Genomic DNA, 18,785 nt, shown 5'->3' with positions numbered 1-18,785 from the left:
GCACCTTTCAAGTACCGCTTTAGATTAGAAGTGGCTAATTGGATAAAGGGGAGAGTCATCCAGATGGCTGAACAGTATTGTAAAAGCCCAGATTGAGTTAGTTACGGAAAAGGAACGCACAAGAACACTTTCTACAGTACTGTTTTACTTACAAAGTGAAGGAAAGTTCCTCCACTCAGTTCCAAACCGAGGACAAGTGGATTTGTCGCAGCAGCGCTGGGAAGCATGTAGCCTGACAGAAAGTCTTATTTTAAGGGAGGCTTGAAGGCTGAAACTTTTCAGTGTCAAAACCCTTTTTTAAAAAAATAAGGACTTGGCGTGCCCTCGCTAATGTGTGAGCTGGGAGGAGGAGTGATGGTAGGAGAGCAGGGCTGAGTCCGTTCTTATTAATATTAAATAGCCACGTCTGTACCGTTGAAGCAAGTGGCGAGAGAGGAGGGACAGGAGCTGCTGACATTGACAATGAATCCAAACAGGAGTTGCACTAGCGGTGTCTACCACGTTGCCTCTGCCCTCGCTTGGCCTTCTGGGAATTGTAGTTTTAGGGGCAGCGGCTTTCCTGGCAAGCCGGGAGTACCCCGCCCGGCAGGGACTACAGATCCCAGGCGGCGCCAGGCAGCCGCCCCTCCCGCCTGGGTGCGAGTGTAAACTCCGGGCGCCTGGGTTGGCGGCCGCCGCGGGCCAGCGGGCTGAGCTCTGCACTGCGCGGGGGCGCACCGCCCGGGGGACCCAGGCCCCGCCACCTCCCCTCCGGCCCCAGGCTCGCTTCTCACTTTGGAGCAGTGGGAGGACGGGAAGCGGGAGCCATGCAGTCGGAATCGGGGATCGTGCCGGATTTCGAAGTCGGGGAGGAGTTTCACGAAGAGCCCAAAACCTATTACGAACTCAAGAGTCAACCTCTGAAGAGCAGGTGAGTGGTGACAGCTGGAGGGAGGCGCGGCCGGCGGCTAGGGAACCCCGCGCCTCCCACCCTGGGGCGAGGAAAGCCGCTCGCCGGGGCTCTGGGACAAGGACCCCGTGCCCTTGCCCCGGGGCAGAGGGCGAACTGATCCCCCGCAGTTGGGGGCCGTGACCGCTGGGCCGGTGCGCTAACGGGGTTCTCCGCCCAGGCGCACTTTGGGGGCGCGGCGGGCAGCCCGGGACGGGCCGCGCGGACGAGGGGACCCTCGGTTGGGGATACCAGCTGCTGAGAGCTGTTGGGGGCTGGGGAGTGCCGCGGCGCGGAGGTGGGGGAGGAGGAGCGCCGGGCCCGGACGCTGTCCGGATGGGAAGAAGGAAAAAGAGTTTCGAGTGAATCCTTTTACTGAATATCCCAGCGGGCTGAACACTTGGAGAGGGAGAGCTTGGGGTGGATCGAGCGCGATGTTAGAGGGAAGCAATTAGTTCCTGTGTTGTTGCCTCTTAGGAGTCCGACCACCCCTCTGGGAAAACCCGCCCCAGGCGGCCTCCAGGTGAGGTTTCCCAAGGCCCGCCCCTCACCTTCCCGGCCGCTGCACCCCAGCGCGGGAGGGGCGGGGGGTGGCGAGCAGCCGGAGGGGGGTGGCGGGAGCGGGGGGGCGTGTCTCCTCGTCCAGCTTGAACTCCTCGGGCTATAGGGTTCCGTTCAAATGCAGGCCTTCCCTGGAGGGGAAGAAGCTTTCAGATGGAGGGTTTGGGGAGTGTCCCCTGTTGGGCAGCGACAAGTGTTTAATTCTCTGGGGATTTAAAAAACTTTTTGGGAGAGGAATGAAGACATCTGCTGTTCTGGCGCCCCACCACCCCTACTGCCCACTTCCTATGCTGGCTCCGTTCCCACTCGTCCATCGGAACGGGTTGGGTGTCTTCCTTTCTCTCTGCCCTGTGGCTACTCAGGACATTTCCAATGTTTACTAAGAGGGAGATGGTCATTTGAGGCCGTGAGTAGAGAGGGTTTAGTTCCACCTCTCTCAGTGTGAGGTAAGATGAGGCTGAAACCGGAAGGTTCTGCAGTGCTTCTGCACCCTTCTCAGACCTTCCTTCCCGCCCCTCTCGGTGGGTAGGGCCTGGGTGAAGGGCCCTGGCTGGCCGAGGGGAGGAGGGTCCAGAAATCAGGGTGAATCAAGAGAGACAGCTGAATCAGGAGTGAGGTGGTGTGATCTTAGCTGCTGGGGCACATGGCTCTGGTACTTGATCCAGTGGAAAGTGTAGCCAGGTTTGCTTCTTTCGGGGCTGTGTGAGAGTCTGAATCCACTTCGGGGAAGAAAATGTGGGAACAGCGCACCCACTGACCGGGTGGCTGAAGCAGCCTCTTGGCAGATGCTTAACAGAGATTGGAAGGAAACCTCCTGTGCAGTTAGTTGCCTAAAACCAGCCTTTAGTTGATGGTTTCTCTTCATAATGGCTGTTTTGTGTGTGAGCCTAGATTGTGTGCATTGGGGGTTGGGGGTGTGGAGTAATAGTGTGTAAAGGGTATTGTTGGTTATGCTCATTGGGGCTTTATCTGCGTTCGGCTGAAGGGACCAGTGTTTTACCGAGCAGTCTGTGCTTTTGCTTCTATAAGCAAATGCTTACATGGCCAGAATGAGGGTGTGTGTGTGTGTGTGTGTGTGTGTGTGTGTGTGTGTGTGTGTGTGTGTGTGTGTGTGTGTGTGTGTGTGTGTGTGTGTGTGTGTGTGTGTGTGTGTGTGTGTGTGTGTGTGTTCCTGAAAGAAATAACCTTTTTGATGGTAGCTGATAAATAATATAAATGAGTTTGAGACAGCGAGGAAAATACCATCTGGAAAAACCCAAGTGAATGTCATGAAACTCACGTTGGAGGATTTGGGGCCTGTTCTTTTTCAGAGTCGGCAAAAAAAAAAAAAAAAAAAGAAGAAAAAGGCTTGCAAGGGTTGAACGTCCTCAGGAGCTAGCTTGCACGTGTAAAGAAAAATTCGGGGATGTGGGAAGCTCTGGCTTCACACGTTGAAGCTGGAAACAGGTGCGGGACAGAACTGGTGTGCAGAGGAAGGCTAAATTAAAAACGCTGTTAAACTTGTCTGTGGAGCAGACACATGCTCTTTGAAATAAACCAGTGAAATAAAATCTGTGAATAAATATATGGGGTTGGCAAAATTTCCGTATAGTACTGTTTTCCACAGTTGTCTAATGTACTGTCATCAACATCTGTTGTATGACTCTACAAGGGCTGCATGTTCAGGGCCTCCTCGTGGCTTTTTGTCGTTAAGTCTTTGCCGGGGCACCTCCCTTTTTTTAATTTTGCTTAGAAAAAGTTGAAATTAGAAGGTGAAGACTGCTGCAACTATTTTGTCTCTCAGTTTTATTTTCTGGATTGTCTCTTGGAGTTGAAAATATGTCTAGAATCTGCCCACTTGTCACCAACTCCTCTGCCTCCACTTTGGTTCAAACTGCCACCCGCCCTCACCTGGGTGACTGTCCCTTACCTGGTCTCCTGCCTTCGTCCTTACCCGCTTTCAGTGGTTTTTTCACACAGGAGCCAAAATGTTCCTGTTAAAACTGGTGTTCAACCTAGGAGTGATTTGCCCCCCAGGTGTCATTTGGCAATGTCTGGAGACATTTTTGGTTGCCACAATGGATGGGGGTTGCTACTGGCCTCTACTAAGTAGAGGCCAGAGATGCTGCTAAACATTCTCGAGTACACAGGACAGCCCCACAATGAAGAATTATCTGACCCCAAATTGTCACTGCTGAGGTTGAGAAACCCCGTGTTAAAATGTGTTACATCATGTCATTCTCTCCTCAGAACCCTCAAAACACTCCAGTAGCTCCTAATATCAGGAAAACTCGAGACCCTTAAAATGGTACCAGGCAGATTGTATGGGAAAGCTTCCTGTCTGCTCTCACTGTATCTCCTGCTGCCACTCTCCTGGCTCCCTCTGCTCTCACTGTATCTCCTGCTGCCACTCTCCTGGCTCCCTCTGCTCCAGCCAGTGTCCTCACCATTCCCGGAATACTCCAGGCCCTTCCACCTCTGGGCCTTTGTATGTTGCACTTGCTGACCCCTCTTTCTCTCTTTGTCCAGAGAGCAATAGCATTCGTTCCTTCCCCAACCAACTTCACATCTTCCTTTAAATGTCATTCCCACCGAGCCTACTTGACCACGCTCTATGCAGTGGCTCTCCCTCCAAACTCTCAGTCTTCCTCGCCCTGCTCTGTTTTTTTCCATAGTACTTACATTATAACATAGTCTATACTTTTCTAATGTGTTCCATTTATGATATGTTTCTCCACACTAGACTGCAGGGTCCAAGGGGGCAGGGACTTCTGTCTCTTCCTTGTTTACTGTGGTGTCCCCAGAGCCTAGAACAGAGTTTCTCAACCTCAGTGCTGTTGACACTTTGGACTGGATAGCTCTTTGATGTGGGGCTATCCTGGGCATTGCAGGATATTTAACAGCATCCCAGGCCTCCACCTGCTAGAGGCCAGTAGCTCCCCTCCCTCAGCTGTGACAACCAAATTTGTCTGCAGACACCACCAATGTCCACGGGGGACAGACTCACCCCTGTTGCAGGTTGACTGGCCTAGGACAATGCCTGGCCCAATAGTGTTTTGTCGTTTGAATATGTGTTGCTTTGTCCCTTTGCATCCCACTCAGGATGGGGGGTTTGGTTCTGGTTTCTTTTAAAATAGGTATCCACCAGGGTCTGTCCAAAGAGGAGTTTTATATTCTTCATTTGGGCTAAGCTCAGATGTGCAGGTGTTTGATGAGGAGAGACAGTTTCATTCCTAACCCAGACCTCCTGGCCTTTAGGAGTGTGAAGCTGATGGATTTACATGATGGGAACCCCGTGTTGTTCACAGGGACGGGCAAAGCTGTGTCGTACGGTGGAAGACACACACTATGAGAAAAGGTTCTCATGAAGAACTGTTTGCAGTTTGGTTCCTCCCCAAAGGTTTTTGAAACATTTGTGTGTTCTCCTGGGAATGAGCCCTGAATGGTGGGGTGGCAGAGGAAGAGTGCCGAATATGAGGGGGTGAACCCAGAATTCACACGTTGGCACAGTCGGGTCAGGGTCAGATGTGGAACTGTTGAATGGGCTCCTAGCAGGGAAGGGACTCTGTAGGGCTTTGGGTCCTGAAAAAAAAAACATTAAAAACTATGGTAGCATCTTTCAGGTTCATGGTTCTGTTGTTTCATTTACGCGGTGCTAAATTCTGTGATTTTGTAGCTGCTAATGCCCTTTTCCTGGGCAGACTTCAGAATTGGCTTAATCTAATTCCAGTTTCTCCTCTACTCAAAGTTTTAATAACGGTTTAGATAATCGTTATTTAACTTCCCACAAATAGGAAATGGGAATGAAAGTATTAGGTTTATAATGGCAGGACGAGATACAGCAGTGTTTCTCAAATGCTGATTCAAAGAGGTGTGTGTGAAGCAGTCACAGGTTTGTATCGAAATGATAAAGAAAAAGCTGTTGTGTCACATGCACGCTCGCACACACGTATTTCTATGCAAGGCTACTGTCATTTCTTGGACTTATTCTGAGATTTTTCCCTCCTGTCCTCCTACTAAACATACCCTTTCGTTTATGAAATGATAATCCATTCTTGGCAAGACAGAACTGTCCATCTTTTATTGATTTCTGAAAGTTTTCTTGATTTTTTTATCTGTCCAATCCGCAGGGAACTACTTTGCGTGGAGATTAAGAGCATTGTTCTGGCATTTCTGTCTGTCCCTAACAAGCTGGGTGACCTTGGGGAGGCTGGGTGACCTTTAACCTCAGTTTCTTCATCTGGCAAGTGGGGGGGCCTGCCTCCTAGTAGGAGTCTTAAGGACATTAACTGTGATATTGGCTATGGAAAAGTATTAGCATGGTGCTGGGCACATGGTAAGTGCTCCGTAAATGTTAGCAGATGTTGTTCTTGTTGTTATTTCTTTATTACTTAGCAGAGAGTCCTGACCTTCCAGAAAGGGTTCGCGTTTGGTTGACTCTGGCTTTCTTCTCTAAGGCCAGTGTTTTTATGCCATAAAATTACCCCAAGTTTGGTAAAACCCTTTTTGCTTTCCTCCTAATGAGGTGCTGCAGATAAATCTTTCACATTTTATAATTTTGATCCGGTCCTTAACAGTTTCTTTATGCTGGTTTAAAAAAAAAACAGTTGTGGTGTCAGCACATACATACAAATTTATATTCAACATATATCTGTTGAGTACATGCAAATTAATACCAATAAACCCAACTAACGTTAACTGAGGCCACACTGTGTGCCAGCCTCTGTTCTAAGTGTTTTTATGTGTGTTAACTTTATCTTGCAAAACCCACATAAAATGGTAATAATAAATGAGAAAAATAGTGTTAATTATAATTTTGAAAACAGGTAAATCTTATGCAGTGCTTACTACATGCCAGGAATGATTCTGAATATTTTACTTGAATTAACGCAGTTAATTCTCACTTCAACCTTTGGTGTATGTATTTTTATTATTCTCATTTTACAGAGAAGAAAACTAAGGCGTAGTAAGTAGATGGGCCTGGATCTGGCTCTGGGCCCGTGCTCTCATGCGCTGGTCTGGGCTGCCATGTGCAAGACGCGGGGCCTGCCCATGGGGAATCATGCTGCACCTTCTCCAAAACTTGCCTCAGTGGGGTGAGGGAAAGAGAACATGTAGATCCAGCCAGACAAACAGGATGGAGTGTGATCACTGTGGGGCGTGGGCATCAGCAATGGGAATTTAATAGAGGAAGGGAAATTGAGGCTCAATTTTGTCAGTGAATAAGCGTATTCAATTTGGCCTTGAAGGTCGAGCAATACTCAAATATATTTCTTTATAACATTAAATAAAATGTTAGACGCCTTGGAAGGCATGAGCTTAAAACAGACTTTTAGGATTTCTGATTGCCTTTTATGTTTCTAAACAGAATCCCAGCTCTTCCTTGTGGTCTTTGGGCACCTGGGGTGGCAGAGACTGGATGCATGTGGACAGGTTCAGAAGTAGCTGTACTTAAGTGCTGTGCCCATGGCTTTGCCACTTAACACCCGTGTCTGCGTTCAAGACAAGATGCTTAGCCTCTTGGAGTCTCGATTTCTTTACCTGTAAAGTGGGATCAGTAGAACCGTCCTCTTAGGGTTGATGAAGTTTTAAAAGTGAGAAAACACATGTAAAAGTGCTTTGCAGGGTGCCTAGCACATGTTAGTAGGTAATATCAGATCCTTCTCTTCTACTTTACCATGATTGCAATTTTCCCCCTTCTTATAACAACAATAAAGCATGTACAGAATTACGTATCTGAAGCAAAATAGACAAGATTGGGGTGCCTTAACCTGGCAGGTGTTCAGATCTTATTATGCAAATTGCTTGTGTGATATGATTAGATGGAAAACTTGATTAAAGTGGAATTCTAAGTGTTGGTTTTGTGTGTTATTGGAGATTTCCTTTTCCTGAGTACTGCTATTTATAGAATTATTTAAGTGTATGTATGTGTGTGTGTTTTTAAGTCCCTTTTGAGTTCTGCAGGGCAGTTTGCACAGGCTGATGTTTATATCTGCTCCAGTTGTGCAAGAAGTGGAAAATATCCTTTTTTTAGAACAGGTCACATGTGCTTACTGTCAGGAATAGGACCTCAGTGTAAAAAAATGTATCTTGGGACAAATCAAAGTTACTAAATTTCTGCTTCCAACTGCTTTGTTTCAGAACTGGCAGTATTAGGATAAATAATAGGGGGGGAAAAAACTCTGGCTAAATGTTTTTTTATCATTTTTCAAGGACAGTAAGCAAGAGTTTCATTTATTTTGTGTGTGTGTTTTAAGTATGAAACGTACTTTGTTGTTAGGTCCATCTCATCAAACTAAATTATAAAAATATGTTTGACTCATCTCCAAATATGCATTATTTGAAGAAAATAGTCCAGAAGATGGGTCAAAGATAGTTAATGTAGTCACCACAGGCTTTTGAAATTGTAAAGACAAATGTGAAGTTTATAAGGAGGATTTTATGAGTCTGGTGAACACTGTGTACTTGAGGGCAAGGAATTAAAGCAAGCCATGAAGCCTGCATCTTTCCTGAGGCAGCTGAGGGCTGAGGGTGAGAGGACCTGCAGGCAGGTCTGGGATCTCTGTTGAAACTCGCACACCTCTTTCTGTTCCTGAGGACTTGGGGAGGAGGACCACGCTCCTCGTTTCTCTAGGTTGGGTCTTTTTTTTTTTTTTTTTTTGCGGTACACGGCCCTCTCACTGTTGTGACCTCTCCCGTTGCGGAGCACAGGCTCCGGACGCGCAGGCTCAGCGGCCATGGCTCACGGGCCCAGCCACTGCGCGGCATGTGGGATCTTCCCGGACTGGGGCACGAACCGGTGTCCCCTGCATCGGCAGGCGGACTCCCAACCACTGCGCCACCAGGGAAGCCCTAGGTTGGGTCTTAAACATGGCCTCCTTCTTTCTTTGCTGCGTCTTTTCTTCCGTGACCTTTCTTGCACATCATGAAGAATAAAGACGTACACCTTTGGAGTGTTTACACAGAAGTTGAACCAGGGCAGGCTGAGAGGGATGCAGTGCTTTGGAGAGTGGTGATACCGGTGAGAGAAAGGCACACAAAGATATAAATGGTACCTCAAAGTCGTGAGCTCCTGTTGTCTTCCCTAAGTCATTTCTAAAACATCCCTCAGTCACTTTCAGCAAAGGCAGTATCACTTTGGGGTCAGAAGGACCTGGATTTGTTTGTTTTTCTTCTCTTCCTTCCCTTCCTCCTTTCCCTCCTTACAACACTTATTTATTAAGTGCCTATCGTGTGACAGCTTTTCGCCAGCTGTAGGGAATCAAAAGTAGAACCAGACAGACTAGGTTCCTGCTAGTATGGTGCTCCTGTCTTGGAGGTGGGGGCATAGCTAATAATGAACTAAATAGATGAACAAGATAAGTTTTGGTGCTATGAAAACTAAATAGAATGTTATTGATAAAGTGTGACTGGGAAAGAAGGGGCATTATTGGGTGGGTCTTTAAGAATGACCTCATGGAGGAAGTGATTTTGAGGCACTGAATGTCTGAGTTAAATGTGCAGATCTTGGTGCTGTCACTCATTAGCTGTGTGACTTTGGACAAGTTCGCCAACCTCTCTGAACCTGGGTTGCCTCCTCTGTAAAATGGAGCAATAGCTACCTTGGAAGGGTGCTGTGAAGATGAAAGGTAATGTGTGTAAAGAGTTAACAGTAGGCTTGACCTTTATAGTTGCTCAGGAAGACACATAGGACTGGTTTAAGGTAATTGTAAGGTAATATATGAATAGTAGAAGAAGAAATGCAGATATTAATCTTCCCCATAAGTGTTTATAACTTGGTCTTAAGTGTTTTCCTAATGTCAAGTGAGTCAGAGATGTATACTTGTCTTCATAAATCTACCCCTGGACTAAACGTGGAGATGGGCCTTGTTATTTTTGTTATCCTTTCTTTCCTCCAGGATCATCTTACTCGAATTGTCCCCTTGCTCATCTCACTGTTGTTGCACTGAGATCATTCAGGTCTGAGCATACTTCCCTTATGTTTAGTTTAGGAATGATTTTTGGCTGCATTTTGAATTACTTTTTGGCACAAAGGAGAGGTCCAAGTCATCTAGGATTAAACAGTAAAACCTGAGATTGATTTCACCAAAGACGCACACCACAAACAAATGACCCATGTAGAACTCCTGACTCCCAGTCCTGTGTTTCAGCCCCTAGATCACACGCTTCCTGTCTACACTGATGTGAAAATGTCAGCGTTGGTGCAGAAAGGAAAAGAAGCCTCTTCTCCCACACACCACTTCGACCTTTCATTAACATTGACATCCACAGGCAATGGTGTGTTTTTAATTTGACCCTTTATGAAAGAAATCTTCAAAGCATTCGAATTTCAGTAGCTGTGTTCTTTAATTGAAGTGCCCACGGAGTGGTAACTTTCAAAAGGAAAAAATCCTGGGTCGTGTGGGAACAAATATTTTAAATCCAACCATAGTGAGTTGTAGGTTTAGGGAAGGCACTGGTAGAATCATGTCTTTCTATAAGAAAATTGTGGGTTATTGAGCAATTTCAGGAAGGCATCTGTGGCCTGGGCCCTCCCCGCCCCCTCCCCAGAGTGGGGTAACTTGCTGACTCATTCACACACATTCCCCTATTTTCCCACATGGTCAAGGGCAGATGGGAAAGGTGTTGTCCCCACTGGTGGGAGCATGTGTAGCTGTTGTTTGTAGGATAGGTTTTCCTTCTGGGAAGCTTAACTTGCTTCCATGGGAAGAAGATTTGAGGCAGAGAAGATTTATTTAGCCCGGTGGTTAAGGTTGTATGTGAGATTAGGATAAAATAGACAGACAGGAATGCTATATTTACTTCGGTACCTTTATTGTGATATGTTCCTAAATATTAACTGGTTCTAAAAAGCATGTTTTTCAAAACATACATTTTATTTTTATAACTGGTGATTTGAAACTTGGTGTAGGGAAGAGCACACAGAAATCCTAAAGATGATTTTCCTGTTTAATTTGGAATGTAGTACAGTCCCCATATAGTCTACCTGGGCACCTCAGTGAGATGTGGCCACCTTGTTCCTCTTGAGTGAGTCTGTCCCAAACAGCTGGAGATAGTATTCACAGACACACCAATACTGTAACAATCCCTTCTCCATCAAAAGGACTGGGTATATTTTTGTTCTATTTTTTTGCATTTGAAGTTTTTCACCAATGATGAAAAGGTATTATTTCAGGGTCAGCTTTGCTCTGTGGTATTACTAAGCCTGCATAATCACACCACCTAAATTTAGAATATTGGCACCTCAGCCAATAGAACACTTTGCCACAAATTTATAATACTTGGGGCAGAGAATGACTATGAATAAACATTAAAATAGTATTGGCCAGTTAGGGTCATTTACTTTCAAGGGAAAAGGATGACATCAACTATGCATTCTTGAAAATTCTATTTATTTTTCAAGGTAGAGTTTACAGTAGCTTATGTAAAACAGTCTCTAAAAATATAAGCAATTGGCACTATTCCTGGTGACATTCCAAATAAAAGTTGGCCCGTTTGCTGCAAAGAAGTGTGCTTGGAGAGTAACTTGGAGAGGTTGGCCACTGGCTTGTGGTGTATTGACAATCGGATTTGGAACCACATCTTGCATCACCTTGGCATGGTCATTAATCCACTGGTCTTTAGGTAGATAAACACTAATCATGTGTTATCTAGATAAAGGCTAGATGTATAAATGCTAAACGATGGGGTCTTGGAATGCAGTTCTAATGATACTGATTGTGTGTGGATGTTTTAAATCCTTGTTGATTCAGAAATGAATGAGAGAGAGGATTTGATGGTGCTCGCTTGGTCATAGTATCATAGTCACTAAGATGCATGCTTTAATGGTAGGGGGCTGAGTGGCAAGTACAGTTAATTGGGATTTGTTTCTGGGGTCAGCGATGCACAGGTCACTGCTGGCTTAGGGTATCCCTCTGCTTACTTTTGGGTTCATATACCTGACATCTTTCTGATCAGATCTCACTGGCAGCCAGCTTCCCTTTGCTTATGCATTTCCCCTAGTGGACAGTAGAGGAAATGTATTTTGCCTGCCTGTAGTCACTTTTCCAAATTCTTATAACAACCCCTTCCCACATGCTTAGCCCACGGGCTTGAGTGTCATGGCTTTGGGGTGGGAATTTGACACAGACTTAGCCACTCTTCTGTATCACAGGGATTGCTTTCAGGGAGTTACACGTTGACTGATGTCACGCATCCCAGGGATTTGCTTGGGTGCTAACAGAAAGAGAGTCTCCCTTTATTTCCGTTGATCTTGAACTTGGGAAGGTGTTGTGTTCGAGAATAAAGCCTTATCTCGGAGGCAGAGAAAAACAAAGCCCTTTTATTGGGTTAATGTTAGTTGCTATAAGGAAGTGGCAGGCGATAGTCACATAGGTAGTAGTTCCTGGTTGGCAGACAGCTTTCCTCTGTATGACAAATCAAGAACCCAGTCTCCGTCTATCTTCTGGTTCTGCCATTGCCTAGAACCCTGGCATCTTTTGTGTCTGGTGGTGGAAAGGAAGAGGAGAAGGCACAACTAGGGTCCCAAATTGACAGGCATCACTCTTGCTCATATTCTTTTGGCAAGGACCAGGTTCATACCGAGATCTGGATGCAGGGGTGGGAACTGGGGAATAGAGACCCCAGCTGGGTGTCAACACCACTGTCCTAGAAAAGAGAACACCCTTCCCATGGATAGCTAACCTTCATTGCCATGGCCCTAGTAGTAGGATTTTGGCTTCTGGATCAAGTTGTGCCTATCTTTGGTTAGGTTTATCCTTGGAATTTTCTGTTATTTTATCAATAAATTCTTTTTCTGAGTAAAGACGGTTAATTTGGATTTCCTGCCACCTGAGTGGGGGCTGCCCGAGCTGATCCGTTCTCAGAATCCCACCTCTATGCAGTGCTTCCTATTCCAAGTTCATGGATTAAATCACTGCCCCACTTTCCAACAGCAGCAATACATCCTTCACTACCACCACCACCTTAGAGCAATGGTTTTCAAAATGTGGCCCGCAGACCAGCAGCTTCAGTGTCACTTAAAAACTTGTTTGAAATGCACGTTCTCGGACCCTACTCCAATGCCTCCTGAATCGGAAACTGTTGGTGGGGAGTCCCAGCAGTCTGTGTCTTTTAGCAAGTCCTCCAGGAGATGCTGATGCACACTCAAGTTTGCAAACTACTTCCCTAATGCTTTTACCATAAATCCTTTGTCTCCACATTAAATTGTTCCTGTTTTGGAATGAAAAATATCCTGGATTGGAGTGCATTTCGTAAAAAACGCCATGTTGCTTGTTATGGTCAGGCTAGAGATGATCATTGATAATAATCACTCACTGATTAAAAAAAAAAGGAAAATCCCCTCGAGAAAGTTAGCTATCAGATTTAGGTTAATGAAACCAGGTAGGATGCTTGGTTGTCCAGATGTGATCTCTAAATAAGAGTCTTGGAGTTAAGCTAGCTGTACTACCATAAGGAGCCCTGGCCCAGATCTTGGAGGGTTGTAGTTTAATGGAGACTCACAAAGTGTGAAACTTGAAGCACACGGCAGTCACTTGACTGAATGATTTGGTGGAGAAACAGGGTAATGGTGGTTATGAGTGTGCCCACATGACCAAATTGTTTTTCACAAAATTTCTGCTGAATAAAATTTGAAATACGACTGTCAGCCTGTTTTCCCTTCTTAATGAATTCCAGACAGATTGTAGAGTGTGGGAGCTTCCAAAACAGAGGGGCGGGGTGACTGCGACCAGGCAGCCTCTGTTTTGTCACATGTTAGGGTGTCCTGACATAACAGATCGTCTCCCTCATCCTGAATCTCACCAGGCCATCCTCATTTCAGGCGGAGAGGGAAGGGCAGGGTCAATGTTGTATCAGACAAGTGGGACCTATAGGGCAGTTCTGGACTCCTTACTTACCAGGGAATTCAGCCTACTCTTATTTTTAATCCACTAAAACCCAAGCATTTTTATTTTTATTTTTATTTTTTTCCTTTTGCTGCATGCTGACCTTCTCCAGACAAAAAGCCCTGATGCTTTTTGGCAAAGAATCTGCTCTTATTGTAAACGGGTTAAGAGCTCTAACCAGTCAAAGAAGTCTAGAGTTTTGGGTTTAACCTTCAGAGAGAAGAAGGATTTTTAACTTAAATTTCAATTTGACCACTTACTAGCTTTTCTCTCTTTGGGCAAGTGATTCTTGTAGCCTCTATTTCAACAGAGGACTAAGTGGGGTGAGTGGATAATAGTATGATCTAAGTTGTAGTTAATTGTGCGGATTAAAAGAAATACTTGAGTAAAATCCTCAGGCCGAAGCCTTGGCTCTTGTGCTCATAACCGGGCCCTCATTCTGGTTCCATCTTTGCCCACAGCACCAACAAGGTTTTTTGACTTGAAATGACTTTTTAGTTTCAGACACTGTCATTAAGAGAAAACGACTCAAAGGCAATCAGCAGGAAATAAGAGGGTCCATAGAAGAGAAGGGAAGTAGGGCCAGATCATCCCTCGGTTGGATGATCAACATCAGGACCTTCGGGAGTGGATGCAGATCAGATAGTGGTGAACTTTGGGATGCCTAACAGGGAGGTATTTAAAGACAGCACAGGCTATTTACAGGTAGGGCATTACTTTTGTTGCCAGAACAGTCTTTGTCTTTATCAACATGTTTCCTTTCATCGTAATGATAGACTATAGCTAGGTGGAGGAATAAATAATAAGATGCACGAATTGGGGTTTCACAACACCATGCAGGGTAGAAGCCGAGCTCCACGGCTGTGTCCACACGTGTATCTGTCATTCCTAACTGTCACATTTAAACTTGGCCTGTAGTGAGTTCCTGCTTTATCTTTTCATATTTCACAAGACAGCCTCATTATACAGTTATCTCTATCCAGTATAAGCCATAATACCCTGTATTCTTTTTTTTTTTTTTTTTTTTTGCGATACGCGGGCCTCTCACCATTGTGGCCTCTCCCGTTGCGGAGCACAGGCTCCGGACGTGCAGGCTCAGCGGCCATGGCTCACGGGCCCAGTCGCTCCGCGGCATGTGGGATCCTCCCGGACCGGGGCACAAACCCGTGTCCCCTGCATGAGCAGGCGGACTCTCAACCACTGCGCCACCAGGGAAGCCCCCCTGTATTCTTGAAACGCAAAATCTTTCACTCTTCTAGGATTTATCCCTCCTAGTAGCACTGCGTAGCGAGGCTAGGTACCCACACCAACATGATAGCTTGCTTTTCTTTTCTTTTTTCCAGCTTTATTGAGGTATGATTGACAGATAAGAGCTGTGTATATTTCAGGTGTATAACTTGATGCTTTGGTATACATATACATTGTGAAACGATCACTGCAATCAGACGACATGCTTTGCTTGAGCCTCACAAAATTTCTCCCCCAAACCTGTGGCTAAACCGATCCCTAGAAAGCAGAAAGGGGGTTAGTTTGAAGAGCCACCATCTTTCTTAGAAGGAAAATTCCCATTGTCTTGCACACATTAAGTGGATGTCTTCATCAGTTACAGCTTAAGACGCGTTACCTGGGTAACGAGGGTCCCTCCCTCATTGGCTGGCTGGGAAGATTCAGTAAGGTAGTGAGAGTACTACCTGTAGTAAGGGCGCAGTAGATGCTGCTGCCCCAATTACCGCTCCACCTGCTGCTGTACCTGCATTACTGCTGCTCTCTGCCTGCTACTGTACCCAAGGGCTACTCCTGGTGTCATTGCCATTAGAATTCAGGGGTTTACATAAGAATGAAAGAAGTGGTTCATCTGTGTAGGTGCTGCTGATTCTACCATTGTTTTGTCACTGTTAAGTACATATAGTCAGTTGTCACAACCAACCATATAGTCAGTTCTCACATGTTTGGGATTTATGCAGTGAGTTTTCAAACCTGGAGTTGGACTTGGCTGTCACCCAGCATTCTTCTGGACCACTTCCGCCACCTCTCAGCTGTTGTGTGCAGAGGGGTGGGAACTAGTTTGATTACCAATTAATGGGAGACATTTTCTACCAGAAACCATACATATATTCATACAAGCACATACAGGATTCTCAAAAGGGTGTTTTTCATAGTATCTTCAGCTTTTCTCTGGTATTGTCCTGACTAATTGAAATTTGGTTCTTGGCTAAACAGTTCCTTTCCTGAGTTTTATAACAAAACAGGGAAAATGACAGTTTCCCTCTTTCCATGTAATTGAAACACCCCTGCCTCCTCCACACCCGCGTAACCGCCCCCCCCCCACACACAGAGGTGAAAGACGCATAGAGTTAGATGCTTTAGGGTGAGATCCAGTGTGCTTGGGGAACTCAGGAGCACAGGACAGAATGAAGTCTTCTGACTGGCCATCCTCCTCAGGCTTCACACCACCCAGTGGGATGGGTTTGTGAGCTCCGTGTTTTTGTGAGAGAAGAGGATCAATCAGCTGTGCAGGCTGGAGTTAGACTGAAGATACCCATAGCTCAGGGAAGAGGAAATGGACAAGGCAGTTTGGGGAATTTTCAGAGTAGATTTATTTCTTGGATGTCTCAAGAGGTGGACGTGAAGAGATCTAACTCTCCCTCTTTTTTTTTTTGCGGTACGCGGGTCTCTCACTGTTGTGGCCTCTCCCGTTGTGGAGCACAGGCTCCGGATGCGCAGGCTCAGCGGCCATGGCTCACGGGCCCAGCCGCTCCGCGGCATGTGGGATCTTCCTGGACCGGGGCACGAACCCGTGTCCCCTGCATCGGCAGGCGGACTCTCAATCACTGCGCCACCAGGGAAGCCCCTAACTCTCCCTCTTATTTTTTCAGAGTCATGGTTTGGGAACTATTTGGAAGATCTTTCGGTAAATTTTCCTTGCCTATGAGGTAAAATATTCAGTAAATATTTATTGAGTCTACTGTGGAGTCAGGAGATAATGGTGAACGAAAAGGGTCAACCGTAAACTGCCATTGCTTTTGGCAGATGGGTGGCTGCCCAAGGGCTGGCACGGAACCCAGATCAGGTCATCAAGGGCTAGAGGAGCTCTTTCTGGGGGAAGAAAAGAGCCCACTTGGTTGTCACATCAGTGAAAGAAATACATTAAGTGATTTATTTATTTATTTATTAAATAAGAGTAGTATGTTATTTAATCCAATACATCCAAAATAATTCCAAGTCAAAATGTAATCAGTATAAAAATTATTATTTTTATGGAGGTGTAATTGACTTATAACATTATATTAGTTTCAGGTACACAATATAGTGATTCAATATTTGTATACTGTATTTGTATACTGTATATATTGTCATGTATGTTGAGAGATGATCACCACAATAAATCTAGTTAATATCTATCACCATACATAGTTACAAAATTTTTTCTTCTTGTGATGAGAACTTCTTAAAGATTTATTCTCTTGGCACCTTTCAAATATGCAAAACAGGATTTTTTGTTTTCTTCTGATTTTTATTTAAAAAATTATTTAAAAAAATTGAAGTATAGGTGATTTACAATATTATATTAATTTCAGGTGTATAGTATTGAGATTCAGTATTTCTACAGATTATACTCCATTAAAAGTTACTGCAAGAAAATGGCTATAATTCCCTGTGCTATGCAGTATATCCTTGTTGCTTACTGCAATACACTGTTATTAACTATAGTCACCATGCTGATTACATTCTCATGACTTATTTATCTTATAACTGGAATTTTGTATCATTTGAGTGCCTTCAGTCTTTTGCCCACCCCCAATCCCTGCCTCTGGCAATCACCATTCTGTTTTTAGTATCTATGAATCTATGAGCTCCTTTTTTTTGTTTAGATTCCACATTTAAGTGAGATCGTATATAATGTAAGAGATCATGTATAGTATAAGGGAGAATATATTTTAAACTGATATTCACTGAATACAGCCTTTAGCTCTTACCTTGTTTGAAGACTTATTTAAAAAATAATGTATGTATTTTAAGAAATCAAGCATCTTTTACTTATATTGGGTTGGCCAAAACGTTCCATAACATCTTACGGAAAGGCCCGAATGAACTTTTTGGCCAGCCCAATACATAGTTTGATAGGTAATATTTATTCGATTGTCTGTCATTCCTCACTTGAAAGAGGCCCTACGAGAACAGGGAAGTTGTTAGTTCCCTGGGCATCTCTAGGATCCAGTATAGTGTCTATATATGTTTCTTGAATAAAGAGTGGCCAAAATGAATGAAGTGTTTCTGGTGTGCCAGAAGGGATCAGTAACTTTGGGGAATTCTGTTAAACTCTGTCAGGAAAATGTGTATGAAAATATCTTGACCTTTTTTCTTACTAACTGTGGACACTTGTACAGGTTTTTTGAACCTCAGTTTTCTCACCTGAAATATGAGGGTAATAGTATTTTCTTCTCGGAATAGCTGTGAAGATGATAGAAGATCATGTGCGTACGCCTGGTAAATATAAAATGCTCAGTACAGTAAGTTAGTAGGGGCACTAATTGTTGTAACTACTATTGGTGCTAGGAGATGAAATAAACATACAGTCAATTTCTGTTGTTTGTGGTAGTAGTTCTGTTCTATGCAGTCACGATGAACATTTAATTTGGAACAGGGTTAGGTTCCTGCGAGCCTGTGGTCACAGCGTATTTGTCACCCGATTGATACATAACCTTGTTTTATGTGTGTTTCTGTTTAAAGACACTTTATTGAATAATTACTGACTCATTAACATTGAACTCATGGCCAACAGCACTGTAAGTCATGTCTGAGGGAGCTTATCTGGCACTTGCGCTTTTCTCCGTGAGGCACCTCACAGCCGTCTCATGCTCAGCAACACTAGACTGCACATCTGCACTAGGTAGGCTTGGAGGTCGTCAGTAAAGTCACCAACAAAAAAATACAAAAATGCAAAAAGCATAGCACGAAATGGACCCCCCCCCAAGGACACTTGTTTGCCATGTGAAAACTGAAACAAGGAGACAGAGCATCGCCTTGTTTGACCTCAGTTGGGAATGCATATTGTGGGTGGCTCAGATTTCTCACTTCTCTGTCCACAAATGACTGTAAAAATGCTGCATATATTAATTTTGGGGTTACAAATAAATTTTGGTGATAGGTAAATTTGAAAATAGGGAATCCACGAATAATGAGGGTTGACTGTCTTCAAAATTGTTTTCTTGTGCCTGTCTTTCTCTGGCAGTTATTTGTCTGAGCTAAAAAACATGCTCACTGGGGAAAACATTTCCTCTCCTGTTGCGGAGCACAGGCTCCGAACGCGCAGGCTCAGCGGCCATGGCTTACGGGCCCAGCCGCCCCGCGGCATGTGGGATCCTCCCGGACCGGGGCACGAAGCCGTGTCCCCTGCATCGGCAGGCGGACTCCCAACCACTGCGCCACCA

The 18,785-nt window shown here is 44.9% G+C and overlaps 1 protein-coding gene across 6 annotated transcripts in view; it reads left to right on the top strand.

Moving 5' to 3' along the window:
- The first annotated feature begins 667 nt into the window (after nt 1-667).
- MITF (melanocyte inducing transcription factor) overlaps nt 668-18,785 on the top strand; it is a 225,418-nt gene continuing 207,300 nt past the window's right edge. For all 6 annotated transcript variants that reach the window (XM_060161359.1, XM_060161357.1, XM_060161361.1 and 3 more), the window contains exon 1: nt 668-910. In XM_060161359.1, the coding sequence (XP_060017342.1) occupies nt 807-910 (104 nt within the window). In that variant the 5' untranslated portion in view covers nt 668-806. The remainder of the gene's footprint in view (nt 911-18,785) is intronic.

Source organism: Lagenorhynchus albirostris, chromosome 10 (assembly GCF_949774975.1).
Source record: "Lagenorhynchus albirostris chromosome 10, mLagAlb1.1, whole genome shotgun sequence".
Taxonomy (NCBI): domain Eukaryota; kingdom Metazoa; phylum Chordata; class Mammalia; order Artiodactyla; family Delphinidae; genus Lagenorhynchus; species Lagenorhynchus albirostris.
Note: the sequence above shows the minus strand (reverse complement) of the source record. Positions and strands in the feature narration are given on the sequence as shown.